The following is a 22,609-nucleotide window of genomic DNA, read 5'->3' as shown; positions in this document are numbered from 1 at the left end:
AATTTGCATGGCAAATTTTAGCCTGATCCGTCCAGTAGTTTGAGCTTTGTGTTGATAGATCAGTCAGTCAGCTTTTGCTTTTGTATATTTAGAGACTGTCTGAACGTTGCGTCAAGCAAAAATATTAAATCACCATCAATCGTGTAAATGCTTAGCTCAAGCATCAAACATTGTAATCGGTCAAAATAGTTGGTTCAAGCAAAAATCTACGTGCTTTACGTCAAACCGCTTGACGGTCTCGGAAACCCTTACGGCGATTACGCACTGCACTTCCGTCATCCGGGTTCTACCCGTAATCCGTGAGAGTACCAGCGATTATCTACGACATATGTCATACCATACAAAACAAAAAGGAAAGTATTTTCACGAACTCTGATCGGATGAGTGCGTAACCGCCGTAAGGAAAGCATGCCTTAATAAAAGACTTATTATGGTAGGGTATCTTTATTACAAATACTTATACGATACCAAATATTTACAATCAAAGATAACAAAATGTTACAAAATCTTTATATACGGCGTACATGTAGCTTACTTCGGTACCTACGCCGCGCCGTACACTACCCACATTGAAAAAAAAACATCTTTAGACTTTTTAAATAATTTTAAACAATCTAATTTAAATAGTAATAAATATAATTCACGCACCTCTGGTACTGTACAGAGAATTGTATCTAGGAATGCCTCAACATTTCTTACATTTTTGTGGCTAATCTTTTTCGGTACCTTTTTTTTGCTGAACTCGTTCGCTAGTAACAATTTTTAAATTATATGACTTCTATAGTATTTAATAACATCAGTACCAATTAAACAAATACAGCGATAAAGATTTTCTCTACCTATCCATAGTTATTTAAAATCATCAGAATTTATATTTAAAAATATTGAGTTTGAAGTTAGATACTGACAAAGAATTTTAACCATGGAAATGAGATAGAGAAATGCTCTATTCAAACAAATCAAAAATCATGCATTCACACAAGTATAAAAAAAATCTTCATAAAACATCAATCATTTATCAATTTGCAGAATTAAAATAAAATCTCCTTTGTAATTTTTACTTCGATTTTCTTGATCAAAAAATACTGTACATCTTAAAACTTCCAAATCAGCAAAATTATGATAAAAGAAACAAGAATTTAACTAATATTATTAAAAACTAATTTATAAAATGCCATATTCCTTCCAGGTTAGCCCGCTTCCATCTTAGACTGCATCATCACTTACCACCAGGTGAGATTGCAGTCAGGGGCTAACTTGTATCTAAATAAAATAAAATAAAAAATTATTATTCATTATTTTTAAAAATCTTACAGCCGCACTCAGTCGTCTGCTAATCGTTACTTAAGATCGAGTTAAAACGAGACAGATTTATGTGAGAGATATAGCTCTGTCTCGTTTTAACTAAACTTAAGTAACGATTAAGCGACTCTGATTACGGCTGATTATTGGATTATTTTCAGTAAAACGTTCTAACTTGATTATATCAAGTCAAAATTGAGATATTATGAACACATTGATTACGGTAAAACGACACAATATCACATAGAAAAAGAATCATGAACATGCAAGATATAATCAAGATATTTTTTATCTTCTAATATTTGCATTTTCAGGAAAGACATTCAACATACTTTTCACAAATGAAACATAATAATTACGTGTTTAATTAATTTACCCAAGTAAGCAACCCATAGTCGATGATAAAAGAGAAAAGTATATACCCTTTTATTTCAGTACACAGCCTATTTATTAATAATGTTGGACATATCATTGTGTTAGTCTGAGTGTTTAGTACCGTAAACTGCAGTACACGTGGTATTTTGTACGATAAGTAGCGGTCTACGCTACCAAATAGCCCGAACACGACAATAGAACCGATCCTTATAGAAATAAATTATTCAGACTGGTCATGGACTCATGGTCATCCGATGAGATAAAAGACCATGTAGTAAATTCAATGGAGGTTTTAACCTTAATGATACATATGGCGGTAAAATAAAAATTTAGGTACTTCGAAAAAATGTTTGAAGATGTCGTATTCGATGTTCTGATCGTTTTATGGTTTTAGTTATAATAATTTTTAATGTATCATTATAATAGTATAAAAGTATGGACAATACAACACAATTATTACTACTAAATAAATATTCATTCTGAGAATGTGATCGCCCCTTTCATGGTAATGATAGAACAATGCAAAATATATAAATCATTTATATATTATATAAGTGATATCTATTCCAATGATTTTCGTTATGTTGTAAGTAAAGCGCGAAAGCGGTTCTACATTTGCCTGTTTTACAATATGAATAAAATTATTTTAAGTATTTATAATCATAACATACCATATATAACTCATTAAGGCATTCCATATCAAATCAGATGCCTATGTTTAAGCCTATCTTTGTAAGAAAGATTTAACGACAAATAAAAATAACTCTCAATATCTAGTAAGATGAAATACTAAAGAGTTATTTAAATGAATTATAAAATAGAAAATGTATTCAGATGAAATTATATTGAATGGTCGAATATTTAAAGAGAATGTTACTAATAATATTAAAAAAAGAGTGATTTATTGATAAATAAACAGTATCCTTCAAATCACTCTCTTAAGGGCACTCAGTTCGGTGCTTTCTTCATACAAACGTAGGAGGGAAATTACAACAATATTCGATATTGTACGCACAAAACTAAGAATTATATCGATTTATCTCGTCATTATCTAGGTTTATTGGTATATAAAACATTGAAAAAAATATTGATTTAAAAGTTACGAGGCTCAACAGATTCCTATTTTAACACTAAATTAATGACAACTTTGGGCGTAAATAAATAAGATTAGGGATATGAAAATTCTAAAACAATTTATCATTAGACGTAGTTTATTTATTCATTAGTTGAAATAACTTTACTTTGCAAACATAAATTCAGCAGTTTTTCTCAAAAATACTTTTCCTAAACCCTTTTCGCGCGCTTGATTTCGGTGAAAATCATCGTGCCTCTCAACTTTCTCATACAATGTCAAGTGAAAAGCAAACATGTTACCCACGTGCGCTGCTAATTTCGGTCGAGCGTCCTGCGTCACCCTAAAACGAAACGCGGATAAAACTATGACAAGTTTTATTTATTAAACTAGCTTACGCTCGCGACCTCATCCGCGTGGACTACACAAATTTCAAACCCCTATTTCACCACCTTAGAGATTGAATTTTCAAAAACCCTTTCTTAGCAGATGCCGACGTCATAATAGCTTCAAACTACGGGACGGATCGGGCTGAAATTTGGCATGCATCTGCATGCCAAATTTTCCGATCCGATAGTTTAAACTGTGCGTTGAGATTAGTCAGTCAGTCACCTTTTCCTTTTATATATTTAGATATATTATAATTATTATTAAATATATTATTTGCAACAGCTCCACCGAAATGAAAGTACAAAAAAGAGCAGTTTTCAATTCCGTTGGAAATTATTATATTAAATAATGCTCGCCCAATTATTTATTGGTTATGTGAGAGCTAATGGTCTAAAATACCGATATACGTCCTTCATCCACTTAACCAGATAAAAGGTATTATGCCTTGAATTGGTTGTCTGATAAAATCAAGAGGTTACTAATAAGTAAAGAGAATGCAGGGTTGCCCAAGAAAAGTTGATCAAAGGCCAGGGTTGCTGACCTTTAAAAATTGAACACCAATAAAAACAAAGGTTCACATATTGAGTCATAAAAACATCTTTCATTATATGGGTGAGTACCTCATATCTCGTACCATATCGGTTTTACCTATTACATCGTTCGTCTTATGTAAATATAAATTCAGGTAATCAAGACGTATACCATAGAAAGTATAGATATCAAGGCATTGATCACCTCACTATGTAATTTTCCTACTACTCATAGACTACTTACATATATCACTTCGAACATATATCCATACTAATATTATAAATGCGAAAGTGTGTCTGTCTGTCTGCTAGCCTTTCACGGCCAATCCGTTCAACCGATTTTGACGAAACTTGGTACAAAGATTGCTTGCATCCCGGGGAAGGACATAGGCTACTTTTGATTCCGAGTTTTCCGATGATTAAAGAGTTCCTAGAGGATTAAAAAAATATATAAATCAACGCGGACGAAGTCGCGGGCATCATCTAGTCTTACATAAAGGGTATTATCGAATTTATAAATATCAGAACATATATATATTACATTTGTTGAGGTATATAGCATTGTGGTGCAAGTTCAAAGTACGTTCAGCCTACATTCCAACATATTTAATCAACTGGTTCGGTCTCTTTAAGTAAATTTAAAATAAAAATCAATGAACTAAGGCTCATTGTTTTTTTGGTTAATTATTATCTACTGCTGGTCAATGTTGCTTAAGAGACTTTAATTATTTTATTATAGTACTATTACTATTTTGTACACGAATCCAATTGAACCAATAATAACATGGGACCATTTAACTTAGTTCTTTGAAAAATTAGGCAGGGCAGTTTTACAGTCTCGAGATCTAGACTCTCAGGCTGAGATCTATAGATAGCGCTTTGACTTTGCTCAGACTTAAGACACTGTTAAAACGAGACAGCGTTATATCGCTGACATAAATCTGTCTCGTTTTATCTGAAGCTGAAGTCTGAGCAAAGTCAAAGTGCGCTCTAGAGATTTCACCCTCAGACTTTGAAACAAGAGAGATTTATGTAGGGACATAGTTTCTTTCAACTCTGTCTTACGTCTGAGTAAATTCAAGCTATTGAAACTATACTTTGTTTAGTTCAGAAGATTAACTATTTTTTCTTATCGAGTGCTTCATTTTATCGACTGCTAATATACAGCATCATTAACTAAGCAATAACATCGGATTGTATATATTTAATTTGCTCAAAGTATCACTGGCTTAAACGCCGAGGCAGTGACATAATACAGTGCATGCTTATTCTGTATTATTTATGATACTTTTAGCGAGTAGTTTTTTTACATAGGCTTACACTAAGGGGCCTTATGATATAGCGAGCTTTCATGTCGATAACGCATCCAAACATCAGTATATGATACTCTATGACATTACAGAACTGTGATTGCCACAGTATATGGTACACATGTTTATTTATATAGTAGATGCGCAAAATAGTGTTAGAGTTAATATAGATAGAAGACACTCTTATATCAATATTAATACTAAAAGATCTGACAGTTTATTTCAATTCTAGTGCGCCATGAATGATTGTTATATAGGTTCAGTTTTAGTCTCTATTATGACATAATAAACAATTTAATATATATTCATATGATCAACAGTGATTATTTCAAAATTCTAGTGCGCCATGAATGATTGTTATTGACATGGCTTAGTTTTAGTCTCTATTATGACATAGTAAACAATTTAATATAAATTTTGTAGTATGATCAACAGTGATCGGAATAGTATAAATATCGAATCGGGTTAGTAGCTAAACTTTGAAAGACAACATGGAGTCGTTAAAATCACCAAATATATTACTTTTTTTTTGAACTTTTGAATACAAAAAGAAATAAAAAACATCTGTGGATGAAGCAAAGGGTTTGCCATGGGTATCAGACAAAACAAGAAATCCCTTAGAAGACAGATCCAAACTAATTAGCACACCAAACAAGACAAAGTATATCAGAAGGGTCATACCTGAGACTAGCAAACTAATAAATATAAGCATACGGAAAGACAGAAGAATACAGATTAGAAAAGCTAGAAAAATGTATACAGAAAACAGGAGGTGCCAAGAAAGCGGTCAAACAATTGATTGAAAAACGAGATTGGATACCTAAAGTGCAAGATAAAGCGGCAAAAATTTAACCCGACGTCCAGACATAATCGCATTCGCCATAAATTTCTTCAAAAACTTGTACTCGAGCCAATGCACCTTACTCTCAATAGATCTGACAGAAGAGGACATAATACCAGAAATAATGCTCAGCGAAGTGGAAAAGGCAATAGCTTCACAAAAAAGGACACAGCTCCTGGTTCAGATTGCTCACTAATGAGTTTCTATAAAAAACAAAAATACTTAAGCACCTATCCTCAAATACATATTCAATGACGTTGTAAAGAGCGAGTCGATCCCAGACCAGTGGACAACATCAACAATAGTTCTATTGCATAAGAAGGGAAGCAAAGATGACAAACTACTATAGACTTTTCAGTCTAATGTCTAATATCTACAAAGTCTTCGTTAAAGTCATTCTCAGCCGTATAACGAAGGCACTGGATGAAAATCAGTCGAGAATCGAGAGAGCAGGCAGGGTTTAGAAGTGGTTACTCAACCTTAGATCACATCACATCCATGTACAGACAAATTTTTGAAAAGAGTAAGGAATACAACACTACCTTCTACTGCTGCTTTGTTGACTACAGTAAGGCATTCGACTCACTCGAACATGAAGCGATCTGGCAAGCTCGTCAGAATCAGGGGGTGGAAAATAAGTACATCAGAATACTAAAAAACATCTATAGAAACAGCAAAGCAAAGATAAAACTTGGAAAACTTGATAAAAGATGGAAAAGAAATAAAGTTAGGAAGAGGTGTCCGCCAGGGCGATCGCATGTCGCCTACACTATTCACTGCGGTTCTGGAAGAGATTTTACGCAAACTGATCTGGGAACAAAGCGGTATAATAATAAATGGCGAAAACCTGTCACATCTGAGATTCACAGATGACATCATAATCTTTTCTCCAACCAAAGATAATCTCGAGAGGATGGTAAATGAACTGGATGTAGAAAATCGGAAAGTAGGATTGATTATGGACACACAAAAAACCCAAGGCTATGACAAATGGGTTGAAAGTGCCTATAAGTATCAAGAACAACACAATTGAATATGCTGAAGAATATATATATATCTGGGCCAAATTATAACAATAAAAGACCTAGCAAAGCATGCTAGGCTTTTATTATGATGCTATTCTGATCACTGGTGATCACTAAGGGGAAGTGGCGGTACCCGCACCACGACAAATCCACTTCTACGTAAGGAAACCGAGTCCCTTTTGGCACTCAGCCTTTAACCTTCTAACGCAATTATGGTCAAGCGCAACCTTTAATCTGACGGTATGAAATGGCCCATTTTCTGCTTTGTATCCAGATTATACAAGCATGAGAGATCATTAGGATTTATATATAAAAAAATCAATTTTATGCTAATTAAATTCGCTATGAATAACACAAAAGGTTTTTTAAATCACTGGTTAAATTGTATTTCTAATAAAACTATATGTGTATATATATACAGTAGATACACATACTTTATTAGAAATACAGATAACCAGTATCTCCTCTTTGTTACAAATAGTAAACACACCTATAATATATAAATAATAAAATAATTATTGTTGGTGACATTACAATAGGCAGAAAAAGTAGTCAAGCAGCACAGTAATTCTCAAGTCGGTTTGAATGCTTGCTAAAACAACTCTGTTTCAATATGTGTAATGCAGTGTTATAAGTAAATTTACTATGTTATTTTGTTTAATTTTTACTTTCTCTGCCTACTCATAAAGCAAAATAAGAACCAATACACAAAACTATCCAACTTTTTCTGTTTTTTTTTTTCAAATATTATACAACAACTGTGAGACCGAGGATCTCGAAAATTAAGCCCTGGTGGCGTTTCGCACGTCGTCAGAACTTTTTTATGTAACTAAGTCTGTAGTGCGAAGACAACGGCGGGTGACTGCCGCAGTATGAGCGTAGTATGACTTTGCTCAAACTTTACTTACGAGACAGATTTATTGACATAGGCAAATGTTACACACTCGATCCAGATCGGCGGTATTTGGATCGAGCCAGAGATAGACCTGTTTTTTTCATAACTAAAAAGGCTTGCATTTGACTGCTATCACACCAAGCAGGAGATGATGTAGCCTAAGGTGAAGCGCGCCTGCACAGAAGGTGCCTATTCACTCCTTTTGAAGGTACCAATAGCGTAGTACCAAAAGGAAGGTAGCGGAAAAACCTAAGCCGGAAGGGCGACCTAGCGCCGATGTTCCAAACTTTGAAGCTTAGGACTGACTAGCCAGTTAGAGCGGGGGCACACGATGCGTTGCGGCGGCGGTGCGGCGCCGGAGCGGTGTCGCTGCGGCGCCGGAGCGGTGTCGCTGCGTCGTCTTACATAGAAATATCTGTGGCATGTCACACGATGCGCTCCGGCGCCGCACCGGACTTGCAACCACCGAGACGAGGCGGGGAGGGGTGAATGGGGTGAATAGGGAGCCGTGCATTACCTACACTCAATATTGCTATTGAGTGAAGGTAATTCATGCTCTATGAACAAACGCCATTTGCTGTGTTTGTGTGCGAGTGTAGGTAATGCACGGTAAAAAGTAGGTATAACTGGTTTATCTGTTTATTAAAACTGGCTCGGTCCAAATATCGCCGATCTAGATCGAGTGTGTAGCATTCAGCATAGGTTTGTCTACTTTTAACTGTATTCAAGTCTGACCAAAAAACGTTCAGGCACGATTGGTCCAAGTCGCTTTTTCGCAGTTAGTCCAATCAAACTATGCTTTACCGATCCCGGCCTTAGGGTGACCAATCAACATTGCGCTATGCTATGTAGCATTACTACCTTTCTCTTTACAGCTACGCTCTGATGTGCTCAGCTAAACTAACTTTATGTGTTTTCTACAAACATTGTGTTGTGCAGTATACTGTGCGACTGCGACAGCGCGACAAGTGAAAGCGAGATAGACGGAAGATTGAGCGAGAGGGACAATGCGATGACCCTTATTATATGTTAAACACAGCACAGCCGCGGGGTGATTACGAACCTCGCGACAGGCTTGCGACAGGCGCAAATCTCGCGATCATTGCTGTCAAATGTCAACAGCGGCTACAGAGAGACAGCAATAGCCACAAAGCAAAATAAGAAGAAGACCAACAGAGACAGCAATCGAGCTCTAGTTCACCCTCTATCGGACAATCTATGAACTGTCGAATTGCTACTGCTGTCGCGTTGCTGTCGCTACTGCAACGTTTTACGTAATCAGCCCGTCGGTTTGCTTGTATCGTCAATTTAAACTAACAAAAGCGGTAGAGCATAGCTCAGTGTTGATTGATCACTCTTAGGATCGTTGCAGTCGCGCACACCAGGGCATCTTCATTATGGTTTATTTCCTGTATTTTAATTTGGGTGTACATTAACACATTGGAATGTACACTAGGTAACAACTAGGCCCCGTAATGCTCGTAAACTATAAATGTATGACCAAGATATTGGCAAGCTTACGGCGTTGTTCCAATGTAGCACCGCGCCCATCTGAAACAAGCATTTACGTTCTATTAATCATAGTGTACTAATCCTCCTCATTTCTAATTCGAATGGCTAGGATATGGAACACCCGTCTAGCATCCGTTTTCCCCTCCAATTTCAATATGGGTACCTTAAATTCAAGATTGAATAGGCATCTTCTAGACAAGCGCGCACCATCTCGGGCTGCAACAGTTCTGATTGAAGCCAATATATGATTTCAGTAAACTGACTCTCCGTGCTTTAATTTCACACAGAAATTCGATATCTGTCTTAGAAAATTAAATAAAGTGTACCTAAGCCCTTAAAGAGAAATGGTCGGTAGCAGTACACATTTCATCTTTCACAAACAATCGTAATTATTGCAGAAACAAATTTAACCAAAGGTCATGCGATAGATATAACAATAAATACCAACATATTCATATATTACTTACTTATAGTATGGGAGGTTTGCATCTGAAATCAGGAAATGTGCCTGATTCGTTTCCTGATTGGAGCTGCAAACCTTACCTATAACTGTTGTATGCGAGCCAAAATTAAAATAAGAATATCTACCCGATCGGGATATGTACTAGTAATTATAAATTTATTTTTATTTTGAAAACTTTACTGGCTTACTGGAATTATCTAGACTAAGGTTAAAATTATGAAAAATGTTTAGCTGTTTGTTCGCCAAATAAAAAATTAAACAAAAAACTGTACAACTACAGACTAGGGCATAGGTTAAAAGCATGATTTAAAGATCTATAAAATACTAGATGATGCCCGCGACTTTGTCCGCATGGATTTAGGTTTTTTGAAATCCCGTGGGAACTCTTCAATTTTCCGTGATAAAAAGTAGCCTATGTCCTTCCCCGGGATATAAGCTAACTCTGTACCAAATTTCGTCAAAATCGGTTGAACGGTTGGGCCGTGAAAGGCTAGCAGGCAGACAGACAGACAGACACACTTTCACATTTATAATATTATAAAAAAGCATTGATGTTAGATTTTGACACATACCAAATTAAATCATACTTATAGTTAAATTTAAAAATCATACTTATATTTGTAAATCAATCATTCGCCATCACAACAGCATTAAAATTAACAATAAAGAAAAATTCTGATTGTTTTTATCCACATTTTATATCCAGTGCCATATTTTAACAGATTTGGATGAAATTTAGTAAAAAAAAAGCACACAAACACATAGAAACATAATTCGAAGCCAGCTATTATTATAGTAGGGGAGCCCAAGAGGCTAAATAGGGATTTACTTGAGCGTCGTGGGGACCTATTGGATTGTGAACATTAGATGCTAAAAAGAAAAAAAAGGTTATATGATGTAACCACTTTTACTGGTGGGTATAGCACGTACAGGTTTTCAAAAATGTATAGTCAAAAATACATAGTCACAAAGAAATACTTTGCTATTGCAATAACATTTATCTTCTCTTGGGCTCCCCTACCATTATCTTAAGGGTTACAATAAACAATAGTATATAAAAATAATAGTGAAAAAATATCTTAGGGTCAATATTATGTCAAGACTTGACATGTACCCAAAGTTAACTATTTAAGTTAAAGGGCTATTTTAAACAAAAATCTAAAATGAAGATATTTAAACCTTTACAAACTCATGACTGCAGTGTACCACTTTTGATCTATAACCGTAAAATTTGTCTGCTGTCAGAAGCTGATCTGAGATGATACATATTATATACATACAGTGCGACAAGGCTATCTTGGCGCGTGGCAAAAATCGGAACTAACGTTGCCGTCAAGTGTACCCTTTGTTCTTGTTTGAATATTCTAAGCCTTTGTTCTCCAACAACGCCCCCCTGTCAATGTCATTCAAGTGCAATGAGAGCCTTGTCACACTGTAATAAAAATCGCATCAAAATCAATTCAGTAGGTACTGTTTGAAGAAAACGGGTAATAAAGGTTTAGATTAGTGGAAGGACAGGCGGTGAAAGTTAGGCTTCGGTTATTATTATAGACTTATTCTACAAAACTCTAAATAAAACAGTTCTTTGTCGTAGAATTTTATTTTCCTTCGCACAAAGGATAGCCTTACTATACAGCGCAGAGATGAAGCCATAATAATTAAATGACGCCAGCTTTATGTTATATTATAACTTTAAAAAAAAGACACAACAATAATAATTCATCGCAGATTAGACAGATCCATAAGGGAGAACCTAAGTATCTCAACATAGCTCACTGGTTTGCAAAGCTTCAGTGGCAGTGGGCAGGGCACATAGTTTGAAAAACCTATAGATGCTAGGATCCCAAGATGCTAAAATAGCGACCTGGAGGAAAGCTCAGCGTTGACAGACCCCAACTAGGTTGAGAGATGTCATCAAACAGCGGGGTGATTATGTAAAACTTTGTAGTAGCGACAGGGAATCCCTACAAGAGACCGCTTTATCTAATTATAATAATGTGTGTGTGTGTGTGTATTATATATTTATTTTGTAAATAATATAATTAAAGGCACGCACCTTTAACTTTTCGGAGTTATGTGAGTTTTAAGTAATTAAATTTCACTTGCTTGAATGGTGAAGGAAAACATCGTGAGGAAACCTGCGTACCTGAGAGTTCTCCATAATGTTCTCAAAGGTGTGTGAAGTCTACCAATCCGCATATGGCCAGCGTGGTAGACTATGGCCAAACCCTTCTCACTTTGAGAGCAGACCCGTGCTCTGTAGTGAGCCGGCGATGAGTTGATCATGATGATGATTTATTATCTAACTAGCTTATGCTCGCGGCTTCGTCCGCGTGGACTACACATATTTCAAACCCCTATTTCACCCCCTTAGGGGTTGAATTTTCAAAAATCCTTTCTTAGCGGTTGCCTACGTCATAATAGCTAATAGCATGCCGAATTTCGGCGCGATCCGTCCAGTAGTTTGAGCTGTGCGTTGATAGATCAGTCAGTCAGTCAGTCACCTTTTCCTTTTATATATTTAGAAGATATCTGATTTATCGCACTTACCTATTTGTCAGTGGTAGACTTCACAGGCTGCGGTATAATAGTGATCTCGTCGTTTATCTTAAGCGGTTTGAGTAATGACTGGCCACTCTTGACCGGGGCCGCCGCTGACTGGCCTTTGTCCATAACGCGTTTAGCAACTACGCTGTGCTTAGAGTACACGTGGTTCTCGAATTGCTTGTACATTCCGAATGTTGCAGTGCATACAGTACACTTGTATGAGAGATGTGCCGGCTTCAATGGGAGCTTGTGATCTCTTGTTACATGGTTGAGAAGCTTCCATTGGTAAACCTGAAATTATTTATTGTTATTGTTATAAATTCATATCCATACTAATATTACAAAATGCGAAAGTGTGTCTGTCTGGGTGTATGTCTGCTAGCTTTAAACGGCTCATCTGTTTAACCAATTGGGTATTTGACTCCAATTTTTTATTGCTTTATTATAAACTAGGATAAAAATAATAACGTAAACTGAAAAAACTAATTAAATCGATCAAATAACAAAAAAGTTATAAGCATTTAAACATTTCTGTTTAGACAGATAGTGATATAGCAGTTTGACGTCACACCTTATTAATGCCATAGTAGCTTCGTGCGGTTTCATACAAATTTTCGTTTTGCGAGAAAGGGATAGAAGACCCTCCCACTCCAAAATTAAAATGCCTGTAACTTTGTAAACCTTTGTTGGATTTGTTGGATTTCCTATTGTACTATTATGGAACAGAACCCTGACAAAACGAAACGAAAGGACAATGTTTCTTACCCTTCCACACACGGGACAGCGACCGGCGTCCTTGCCCTTGTTTGCCGCTTCTTGCATGGAACTTGTGACCAAACCGTGAGACCCCAATAGATGCCTCTCCAATCCCTGGTCAGTAAAGAACCTGCAAATCCAGAGGAAAAAGTTTATACATCATTTTGGAACATAATACAATCAGTAATAGTACCCTTATTATAAATGCGAAAGTGTTTGTTTGTCGGTTTGTCCTTCAATCACGTCGCAACTGTGCAACGGATTGACGTGATTTTTTGGATAGGTATAGGTAAAGACCTGGAAAGTGACATAGGCTACATTTTATCCCGGAAAATCAAAGAGTTCCTACGGGATTTTTAAAAAACCTAATTCCACGCGGACGAAGTCGCGGCCATCAGCTAGTAATACAATAAAAAAATAAAACAAACTAGAATTTCTGTCTATTTACTGGAAACCTGTTGTACAGTATGCGGCCGAAAGTGATGTATATCGGCCTTTAGAATGACATTTCTGCTTTGTAGAGCGTCTGTCACTCATACCTATATGACGTTTTGTCGGTCTCAACGACTGACAGTGCTCTACAAATCTGCTATCTCCTTCTAAATGTCGATGTACATTACTTTGGCCGCGTACATAGTTTCTACAAGGGCCTGTTACATCACAACCGTCAGATAAACTTTATCTAACAAATAATTTTGACATTACTACAGTTTTTGAATTGGGAATTATTATTTTTAATAGACTAAGCAGCTTTCGCTGATGCGTCTATATCAGAAGTGCTTCGAGTCTTCCAAATGTTTGTCAATCTATTCTTGAACTGGTTAACAGAATTTGACATAACCACATCCTTAGGGAATCGCTCAAAATAAATGTCTTTATTCTTTAGGTGGTTGTGAAACAGTTCAAATAAAATTAAACACAAACTAGCGTCACTGAAAATTTACTGGGGGCCTGTTCTATATCAATACTAAACTACATATCAGTACAATAATAAACTCATACCTAAACTGGCACTTTTGACAATTCAGCGGAGGCCTGTTGTAAATCATTTTGGGGTGGATTTTGACTTTGTGTATCCATTGCATGTGGTTTCGGAGCTGTTCTAAGTCCTTTATGTAGCCATCGCAGATTTCACAGATGACACAAGTGCTCTTATTCTGCTGACTTGGAGGCGGAGGTTGAACCGGCTGGGGCTGTCGCGGCAACGGTGTGATAGAAATCGATGGCTGGTACATTGACTTTGGCATATTCTTTTCGTTATTCTGTAGGTTAAATATAACAAATCGGTATAACCACTACTATTATTATAAATGCAAAAGTGTTTTTGTTTGTTGATTAGTCCTTCAACCAAGTCACAACGGACTACGGAGCAGCGAATTAACGTAATTTTTGCATGGTTAAAGACCTGGAAAATGATATAGGCTACTTTTTATCCCGGAAAATTAAAGAGTTCCCACCAGATTTTTAAAAACCTAAATCCACGCGAACGCAGCCGCGGGCATCAGCAACGAGCCTAATAAACAAAGACACTGACTTTTCTTTATCCCAAACTGTAATTGGCAGGCCCGCCTTTACTTTCCTTGGTTGGGTTTTTTGCAAATCCTTTCTAAATATGTAAAAGGAAAAGGTGACTGACTGACTGATTGACTGACTGATCTATCAATGCACAGCTCAAACTACTGGACGGATTTTGTATGCAGATAGCTATTATATATATAATAGGGGTTTGAAATTTGTGTATTCCACGCGGACGAAGTCGCGAGCATAAGCTAGTATTATATAAAATTAAAGTCACACCATTTATAACAGTTAATGTCATGACACTCACCCCAGCGAAGTTTGAAGCCATTTGCACGGGATTACTATGCCTTCCCATTATTCCACTGCGGATAATTGGTATGCCCTGTATAGGAGTTGGTCGTGTTGGGACACCCATAGGCGAACGCCCCCTAGGACGATACATAGAACTAGAACCAAAGTTGTTCATAACGGGCCGTCCAAAATTATTGTTAACATTTTGACCCTTGTTGAACGTATTTTGATATGACCCTAGCATTTGATTGCGAGCTCGCGCCATCTGTAAAAAATGTAATGTAGTATGTTGACAAGGATACAATCTAATTCAACTAAACACATGACTAGTCCAAGTAGTAAAATAAAATGATACCTTTGGTATTTTCGCAGGTGGTTCCCATTCTATCGGTGGTGATAAATTGAAATCAGGCTTGAACTTTTTAGCACACGCTATCTGATGACGCGCAAGTTTACCTTTACCGTTATCTTCAAAAGGACAGTTGGCACATTGGTGGTAAGCTGGCGCCCTTTCCAACCTCCCACGAGTATTGTGCTTTGATTCCATATGATACAATATATCGTGAGGACTTTTACTATCATATTCGCAAAAGTTGCATTTATAAACATTATTTTTCATATGTGGAGTCTCCAGGTGATGCGACATAACTAATAGCGACTCACATTTAAAGGTACAAAATTCACATTTAAGCTGTTTAAATTTATATGGTGCATTATGTTCCTTGCTGATATCTAAATTTTTCATAAGCAAAGTGATAGATGTCTCTGTAGATTTTGTACTATGCCCACCTTTCTTCTCTCTGTATAGTTTTCTATTTTGTTGCTTTAACAAATCATTTTGAACAAACCCTTGGACTAAATTTAGGCCAATATCCATGAAAAATTTGCCGAGTGTCATGTCAAAGTAATTATCTGACTTTCCGGTGATAATCTTATCAACTGTCAAATCTGTCACATCTTTTATATCATCGATAGAGTCTGCTTTGTCTTTTATAACGATAGCGACTTCTTCATCACTACAATTATCATCATCATCGGATTCCAAAGATCCATCCCAGGACGCGTCGTCGTCTTCATCTCGTTTACGTCGGCGGCGTTCTAAACATATTTCAATGAATTTTATCAAATCAACTTTAAAATTTTATTAATAAAAATACAGTAATTATTTAAATTAAATATGGCGTCCACCGCGCATGCGCGTACCACAGACAATGATACGAAACGACCAAGGGCGACGCACGGATTTGCCGCCGTCCAGAGCCGTTAAAAAGGTTGAAGAATTATAACACATAATGAGAAAAAATATTTTATAGCATTATTTTGCAATATTTTCCTAACAAAACAGTGTTACAATTTTTTTTATATATTATAGATGTATGTGAACAAAGTAGGTCAATATGTGGCACATTTTGATTTCATAACAAGAATTTTAAGATATGAACATAGATAAAATAAGAAATATCACGTATACCTAAAAATAAATTATGTTAATGTGCATTTAAAGAACCTTGTTATTAGCCGTATAAAACTGTCTAGCAATTTCTATTATCAATTGTCATGTTGGGAATTGCTAGCATGCATATAAGTATGGATTGAAGTTTTGTTTTTTTAACAATGAACCACTTTCCTAGCCAGTGCTAGAAAATATAATTATCATTGCTCACCTTTTCTTACATCCTTTTCCTTTTTTTTTTCTTCATCTACTTTTGCATTTTCTTCGGCTTTGACATTTTCATCCTCGCCCTCTTCAACTGTCTCCTTTGTTTCCTTTACTTCCGCGTCAGATGCTTCCTCTCCAGCTTTCGTTTTCTCCGCCAATTTCTTTTCCTTCTCTTGTTCCTCTTCCTTAGCTTTTTCCGCCGCTAATTCTTTACCTAACTCATCAACGAATTCTCTAAACGGTTTAACTGATGGCTTTTCATATACATAAGGTACAATAAAAGAAGGTGCTTCAACAACAAACATGTCATCTGTTAGTGAGGGCAGTATTGCTGGTTGTGCTGGCTGCACATTACTCTGTGTAACAGTACTTTGTGTAACAGTACTCTGTGTATGTGTCTGCTGCGTCGCATTTTTACTGCTCACTGGGGTTACAGTAGTACCACGTGCTAGGATACTCTGGTACAAATTCTGTGCACTCAATGGCGTATTATTTAGAGCCATTGGATTTTTACGCATCATTGGGCCCCTATTAGAAGATTCACGATGTGTATCTAGAATAACTACTGTGTTATCTTTTTTCTGAGGTCCTGATCTTATGGGTTTGGATGCCATTTCGACTAAAGTTTTAGTATTGTTGATGACGATAGATTTTGATTTTCGTCTTGAATCATTGCGTTTAAAATCGGGCATGATAACTTCTTCGATGTCAGAATCATCATCTCCATTCTCCATATCTTGACCATCATACCTCTTTCGTTTAATAGCCCTGCTACTTCTTCGTAGTGGTGGTTTATTTTCTTTTATAGGTTTGGGTTCTTCCTTATCTGGGATAACACAGCTGTCCACTATTTCTTGTACTTCAGGACTGGAACAGTCTTTAGAGTTAGGATTTTGTCCATCTGGCCATTCTTTTAATGGTGCACTTTTATTAGGATTTTGAGTTTCTTGTGAGGAGTCATCTATGTCTGAATCCACCTTGAAGGTTTCTGTTTCTTTTACTTTTTGTTCAGCTGGTACTTCAGAACATTCATCATCGTTTGAAGATTCTGATTCATCGGAAATCTAAAAAGGATACAATAAGAAAGCCGACTTGAGCTTGAGCTCGCGGCGCGTAACTGTAGCGTGAGTACAGTGGCTAATAAATACCTTAAACCCAAAGTACTGTGAAGTCCCAATGAGGTAATATTAAGTTTAAACTGTGGTACGCAATCAAACGTTTTAATCTTTAAACTTGCAACATGATACTAAAAATAATCTTTAAACTTGCAACATGACACTAAAAATCATCTCTTTTGAATAGATATCATCATCATCATCAACCGATAGACATCCACTGCTGAACATAGGTCTCAGGTAGGGACTTCCACACGCCACGGTCTTGCGCCACCTGAATTATGATCAGTCCCAAAACAGCTGATATAGTTGGCGGCCTTATTGGCCACACACTACTATGCCGTTAAATCATACATTTTTGCAGTGTAAAAATGGACTACTTAAAATCTTAAGCATTACGCAGGTTTAGGTCACACGAGCTATAAAATAGGACACGATACTCGTGACTTAATGTAAACCTTTACTACACGGCGCTTTGCACCCTCGCTACACTCGGGCGCTAGCTCTCGGCTTCTAAAGTCACACGTATCGTAAAATACTAATTTCAAAAACAGTAACTAAGTGAGTTTTTGAGTAAAGAATACTATTTTTTTTTTAAATAACTTGGCTGATCTCCTTAATTTTTATTAACTATGATATGATGATAGCCTTTAATAGGTTGAGCATGTTGCCCTAAGATAAAATTATGTTAAAAATGTTGGCTTTCCATAATAAATAAAATAATAAACTACTAGCGAACGCCCGTGGCTTAAAAATATAAATACCATTTATTCCATATAAAAGAAAATAAAATAAAATATCCCATGGGAATTTTAATGCGCCTTTAATCCCTGTATGGATTATGAAGGCAGCTTCTGTGCAAAATTTCAGCTTTCTAGGTCCAAGGGTTAAAGCAGGATGTTGGTGTATCAATCAGTAAATTATATTATAGTAAATGGGAAAATGTGTGAAAACACCTAAGTTGTCATATGGAGCACATACTCACATATCAAGCCTGTCTTAAACAACTAGGATTAGGTAGTTTAAGCTAACTAACATTAGATTCTCTTTACTGGCCAAATATAATCTCTATGGTTCAAATAAATGATTTTTATTTATTTATAAATCCATCCAAAATAAGTTGTGGTTAATCTACTATTTAATAATTGAATCTGTTTCAACATGACTATTTACTAGAGGCCTCCCCGGATTTGCATAATAATTAGCTGAAGTATCCAGTGAGGATTATGAGTTGTATTTGTTCATTATTTTCATTATAATATTATTGGTTGTTCTTAGAAGATATTAATTTTTATCCAATAAATCTAATGGTGTAATAGCAACTAAAGCTCTCAAGTAGTACCACTTGTGCCAACTTATATGATAAATAGACAATTACTGCTCAGCCAATTTACACCAACCCTTTGTAAATTATACACCTAAAACTTTTCGTGCATTAGCCTATCCATCAGTGAAAACAGATCTGATATGAGCACATAAGATAGACAAACTAGACTGAGACAGGAGACTTAGTTTTATAATGTGTGATGATGATCAATAAAGAAAAAATTATTTAATTGAATACTAGGTTTTAAATAATTATTTGCTAGATTAAATTTTCACTTTTATCTCCAAAACTTTAAAACAAAAACAAAATAGAAATAATTTGTTAAAACTTACCTCAAGATTAGAATCATTTATTTCTTCGTTTTTATAGTTAACATTACAATCCTCCAGTGGATCTGACTCATCCAGAACTGCTTGTTCATTTTGCGATTCTTTTGGACTATATATTGAGTCTGAGCTCAATTCATTACAACTTGTATCACAGTGAATTTCTGCGGCATTATTTATACTCTCTTGTTGAAGCATATGTGTTGTATCATCTCTAAGTTTATCTGGTTTATGGTCTACAATGCCATTACTGATTGCAACTTCGGCTATATTGTTGGAGTTTTCTGTGGGTTCACTGGCACTGTCTGCATCATTATTGGTTTCAGTGTTGCTGTGAATCAGCTTAAGTGAAGGGTCATCTTCTTTATTGGTCTCATCCATATGAGAGTTCTCAGGAGAGACGACATGAGACAGCTCGGGTGACTCTTCCATTGTGCCATTCACTCTCCCATTCATATTGATATCAAGCTACATTCCATGTCAATAGGACCTGTCAAAATACCATCAAACAATAAGGTTATATTTTCATTATTATGATGTTCATGAAGGTACTTTAATTAAATGACAGAGCGTCACATTTTTTTATAGTGAAGACCGCCCCCTCCCGTCCTCCTCACCCCTCCCCTGGCGCCTTACTAGCAATCAAAATGGCGGTTCCATGGTACATTTCAGTAGAATTGCGTGTACGTGTATACCGCAAAGGTCACAGCATCGGAAAAGATTCCCACAGAAAAGAAAACGATTTAACATAAGCTTACAAGCTATTTTTTATGTTAACGATAGGCGAACGGCGAAAACAGCTCAAGGTAGCGAAACAACTTTCGACCCAAATTAGAGAAATTTGTAATAACCTATTTAAAAAATTAATCAATAAACTTAATTCTGTATTTGCCACATAAAAAATAAATTGAAGTTATCTTAATTCACTCGGTTACAAATACGAATTAACAAAAGTTTTTGCACATTTAAAATGTAAACAATCGAGATGCCGGTTAGTAGATTGTGATTGTATTTGATTTTATTATAATAATAGCAATTTTTGACACTATAGTTATATGAAAAACAGTAAGATTCATGACCTGATCCAGTTCGCGGTGCTCCGTGGCTGACAATTTTCTGGTACTCGATCGACGTTCACTAGTAACTTGGTTATTTCAATGGTATAACCCAGGGCAAACTAGCTTTATCACAATTATTATGAGTACACTATGTGTTAAGTACTTTAAAATATGCACAGCATAAAGAAAACTTTAATTTGAATATCTCAAGCTATCAAATGTAACTACATAAAACAATCTTATAAAATATTTAATAAATTAAGGACAGTACGACATGAACCCTGACTACAGCACAAACGCAATATGGCGGCGATAGCCGATGGGCGATGAGTCAAAACCGTCACGTGACTTCCAGAATCCAGTCTAAAATAAAAAATATTTATTAATTTTATATTAACTCATTTATACTTACATAATGAAATAATTTATTTTTGTTAACACTTTTTCTGTTTCTAGGGATAAGTTTTAACCATATTTTATATAAATTATTATACATTCGGTATGTACCTACGTTATATTAATCAATGTTATAAAACTAAAAAAGCGCGCCAAATGGTTCGTAGGCCGACCAAGGGACAAGGCACACCGGCAGAGGCCAAGCCCATAAGAGAACGAGGCCAGAGTAAACTAGCCAATTTAGCCGTGGCGTGACGCGAAGACATTTCAGATTGATTTCAATTTATTATTATTTCTGATATTTTTAACCGACTTGTAATAGTCCAGTTTAAAATTCTATGTCTTCTGCTATAATTTGAACTCTTAGACTATAGAGAATAGTCCAAACCGAACTAAAAATACGACGACGTATTTTTTCAATTTGCCGTCACTTTTCATTATGATAGAGTACACAGGAGTAGAAGAATTATATACATTAACTACCTGATGCCCGCGGCTTCGCCCGCATGGATTTAGGTTGTTAAAACTACGTGGGAACTTTTAATTTTCCGGGACGAAAAGTAGCCCATCCGATTCCGTAGTAGCCTGTCCCCAGGATGCAAGGTATTTCTGTATCAAATTTCGTAAAAAAAATAAACGGATGATTCTTTCAAAATGATATTAGAATGCGCTTCCTTACAGCATCAGGGCTGAGGAGAAGGGTTCTCCAGTTCAAAAGTCTTTACTTGGTACTGTACCTCCAATATTACCAATTTATAACCGACAGTTTCTTAGTCCCAACAATTTTTTTGGTCAGGTCCCGTACAGCATCAGGGCTGAGGAGTTGGAATACAATTTTTTTTATGGAACAATGTCGCAAAGTTTCTCTGTCGATTTAAATTACGCAAATCGGTTCAGAAATCTCGGTGATATCGTGGAGGTACATAGGTAGAAAAACACAACTCTTCCTTTTTTGAAAGTCGGTGAAAAACTATCTTACTCCTTGGTTAATCCTCTACTTGTCTGTGAAGCTCCCATCAAAATAGGTTCAGCCATAATTCCGAAGATTAGCCCGTTCATACAGACAGACGGACAAAAATTTGAAAAATGTGTGATTCAGCTGTTATGGTACATTTCAAATAACCATATGAGCTTAATATAAGGTAGTTATTTAGAAAATTACAAACAGACACTTTAATTTTATTTATTAATATAGATATTCACATTATTAATTAGCTAGATTGTATCTAGATCTAGATCTAGACAAAGAAGGTATATAAAACTTATAAATCCGATTAAAAAAATCTACGGCTATTTAACTTTTCACCTCTTTTCTATTGTAAACTAGCTAATGCCTGATCCACCCCAGCTTTGCCCAGCTAGAAAAATTCTAACGCAATCTCTAAAAACTTGCATACAGTACGCGGCCGAAAGTAATGTAACTACATCGACCTTTAGAAGGAGATAGCAAATTTGTAGAGCACCGTCTCTGTCGTTGAGACCGACAAAACGTCAAATAGGTATGAGTGACAGAGATAACGCTCTACAAAGCAGAAATGACATTCAAAAGGCCGATGTACATTACTTTCGGTTGTACAACTTCTTTGGTTGTACTACGAAGTAGTACTTAGAAATTCTTTGGTTGTAGGTCTGTCTTGACTGGTCTTTGCAGATAGACAGACAATGAAGACGTGATCCTATAAGGGTTCCAGTTTTCCTTTTGAGGTACGGAACCTTAAAAATATCTAATATTTTTTACTTTTTTTAATATATGTATAATATGAATGCTTCTTTTTTAATTTTACATTATTTTGGTAACTAGTTACTGGGGCTGATTCTCTTGTACACAATCTCTAAACTAAACTAAACTAACAGGTCGAAATCTAGTGCTATCCTTTTCCACATGCAACATTATGAA

At 35.9% G+C, this 22,609-nt stretch overlaps 1 protein-coding gene across 1 annotated transcript; it reads right to left on the bottom strand.

The window, feature by feature from the left end:
• Nucleotides 1-425: 425 nt before the first annotated feature.
• Nucleotides 426-20,640, bottom strand: LOC117995666 (titin homolog). The gene is made up of 9 exons (XM_034983648.2): nt 20,338-20,640; nt 19,265-19,748; nt 16,495-17,554; nt 15,186-15,928; nt 14,847-15,095; nt 14,021-14,280; nt 13,028-13,148; nt 12,266-12,553; nt 426-9,291 (listed from the first exon to the last, which is right to left on the bottom strand). Exons 2-8 carry the CDS (start codon nt 19,712-19,714, stop codon nt 12,266-12,268), a joined length of 3,171 nt encoding a protein of 1,056 aa, XP_034839539.1. The 5' UTR covers nt 19,715-19,748; nt 20,338-20,640; the 3' UTR covers nt 426-9,291.
• Between the last annotated feature and the right edge of the window lie 1,969 nt (nt 20,641-22,609).

This window comes from Maniola hyperantus, chromosome Z (genome assembly GCF_902806685.2).
Source record: "Maniola hyperantus chromosome Z, iAphHyp1.2, whole genome shotgun sequence".
NCBI classification, from domain to species: Eukaryota; Metazoa; Arthropoda; class Insecta; order Lepidoptera; family Nymphalidae; genus Maniola; species Maniola hyperantus.
This window is presented reverse-complemented; position numbering and strand designations above follow the sequence as displayed.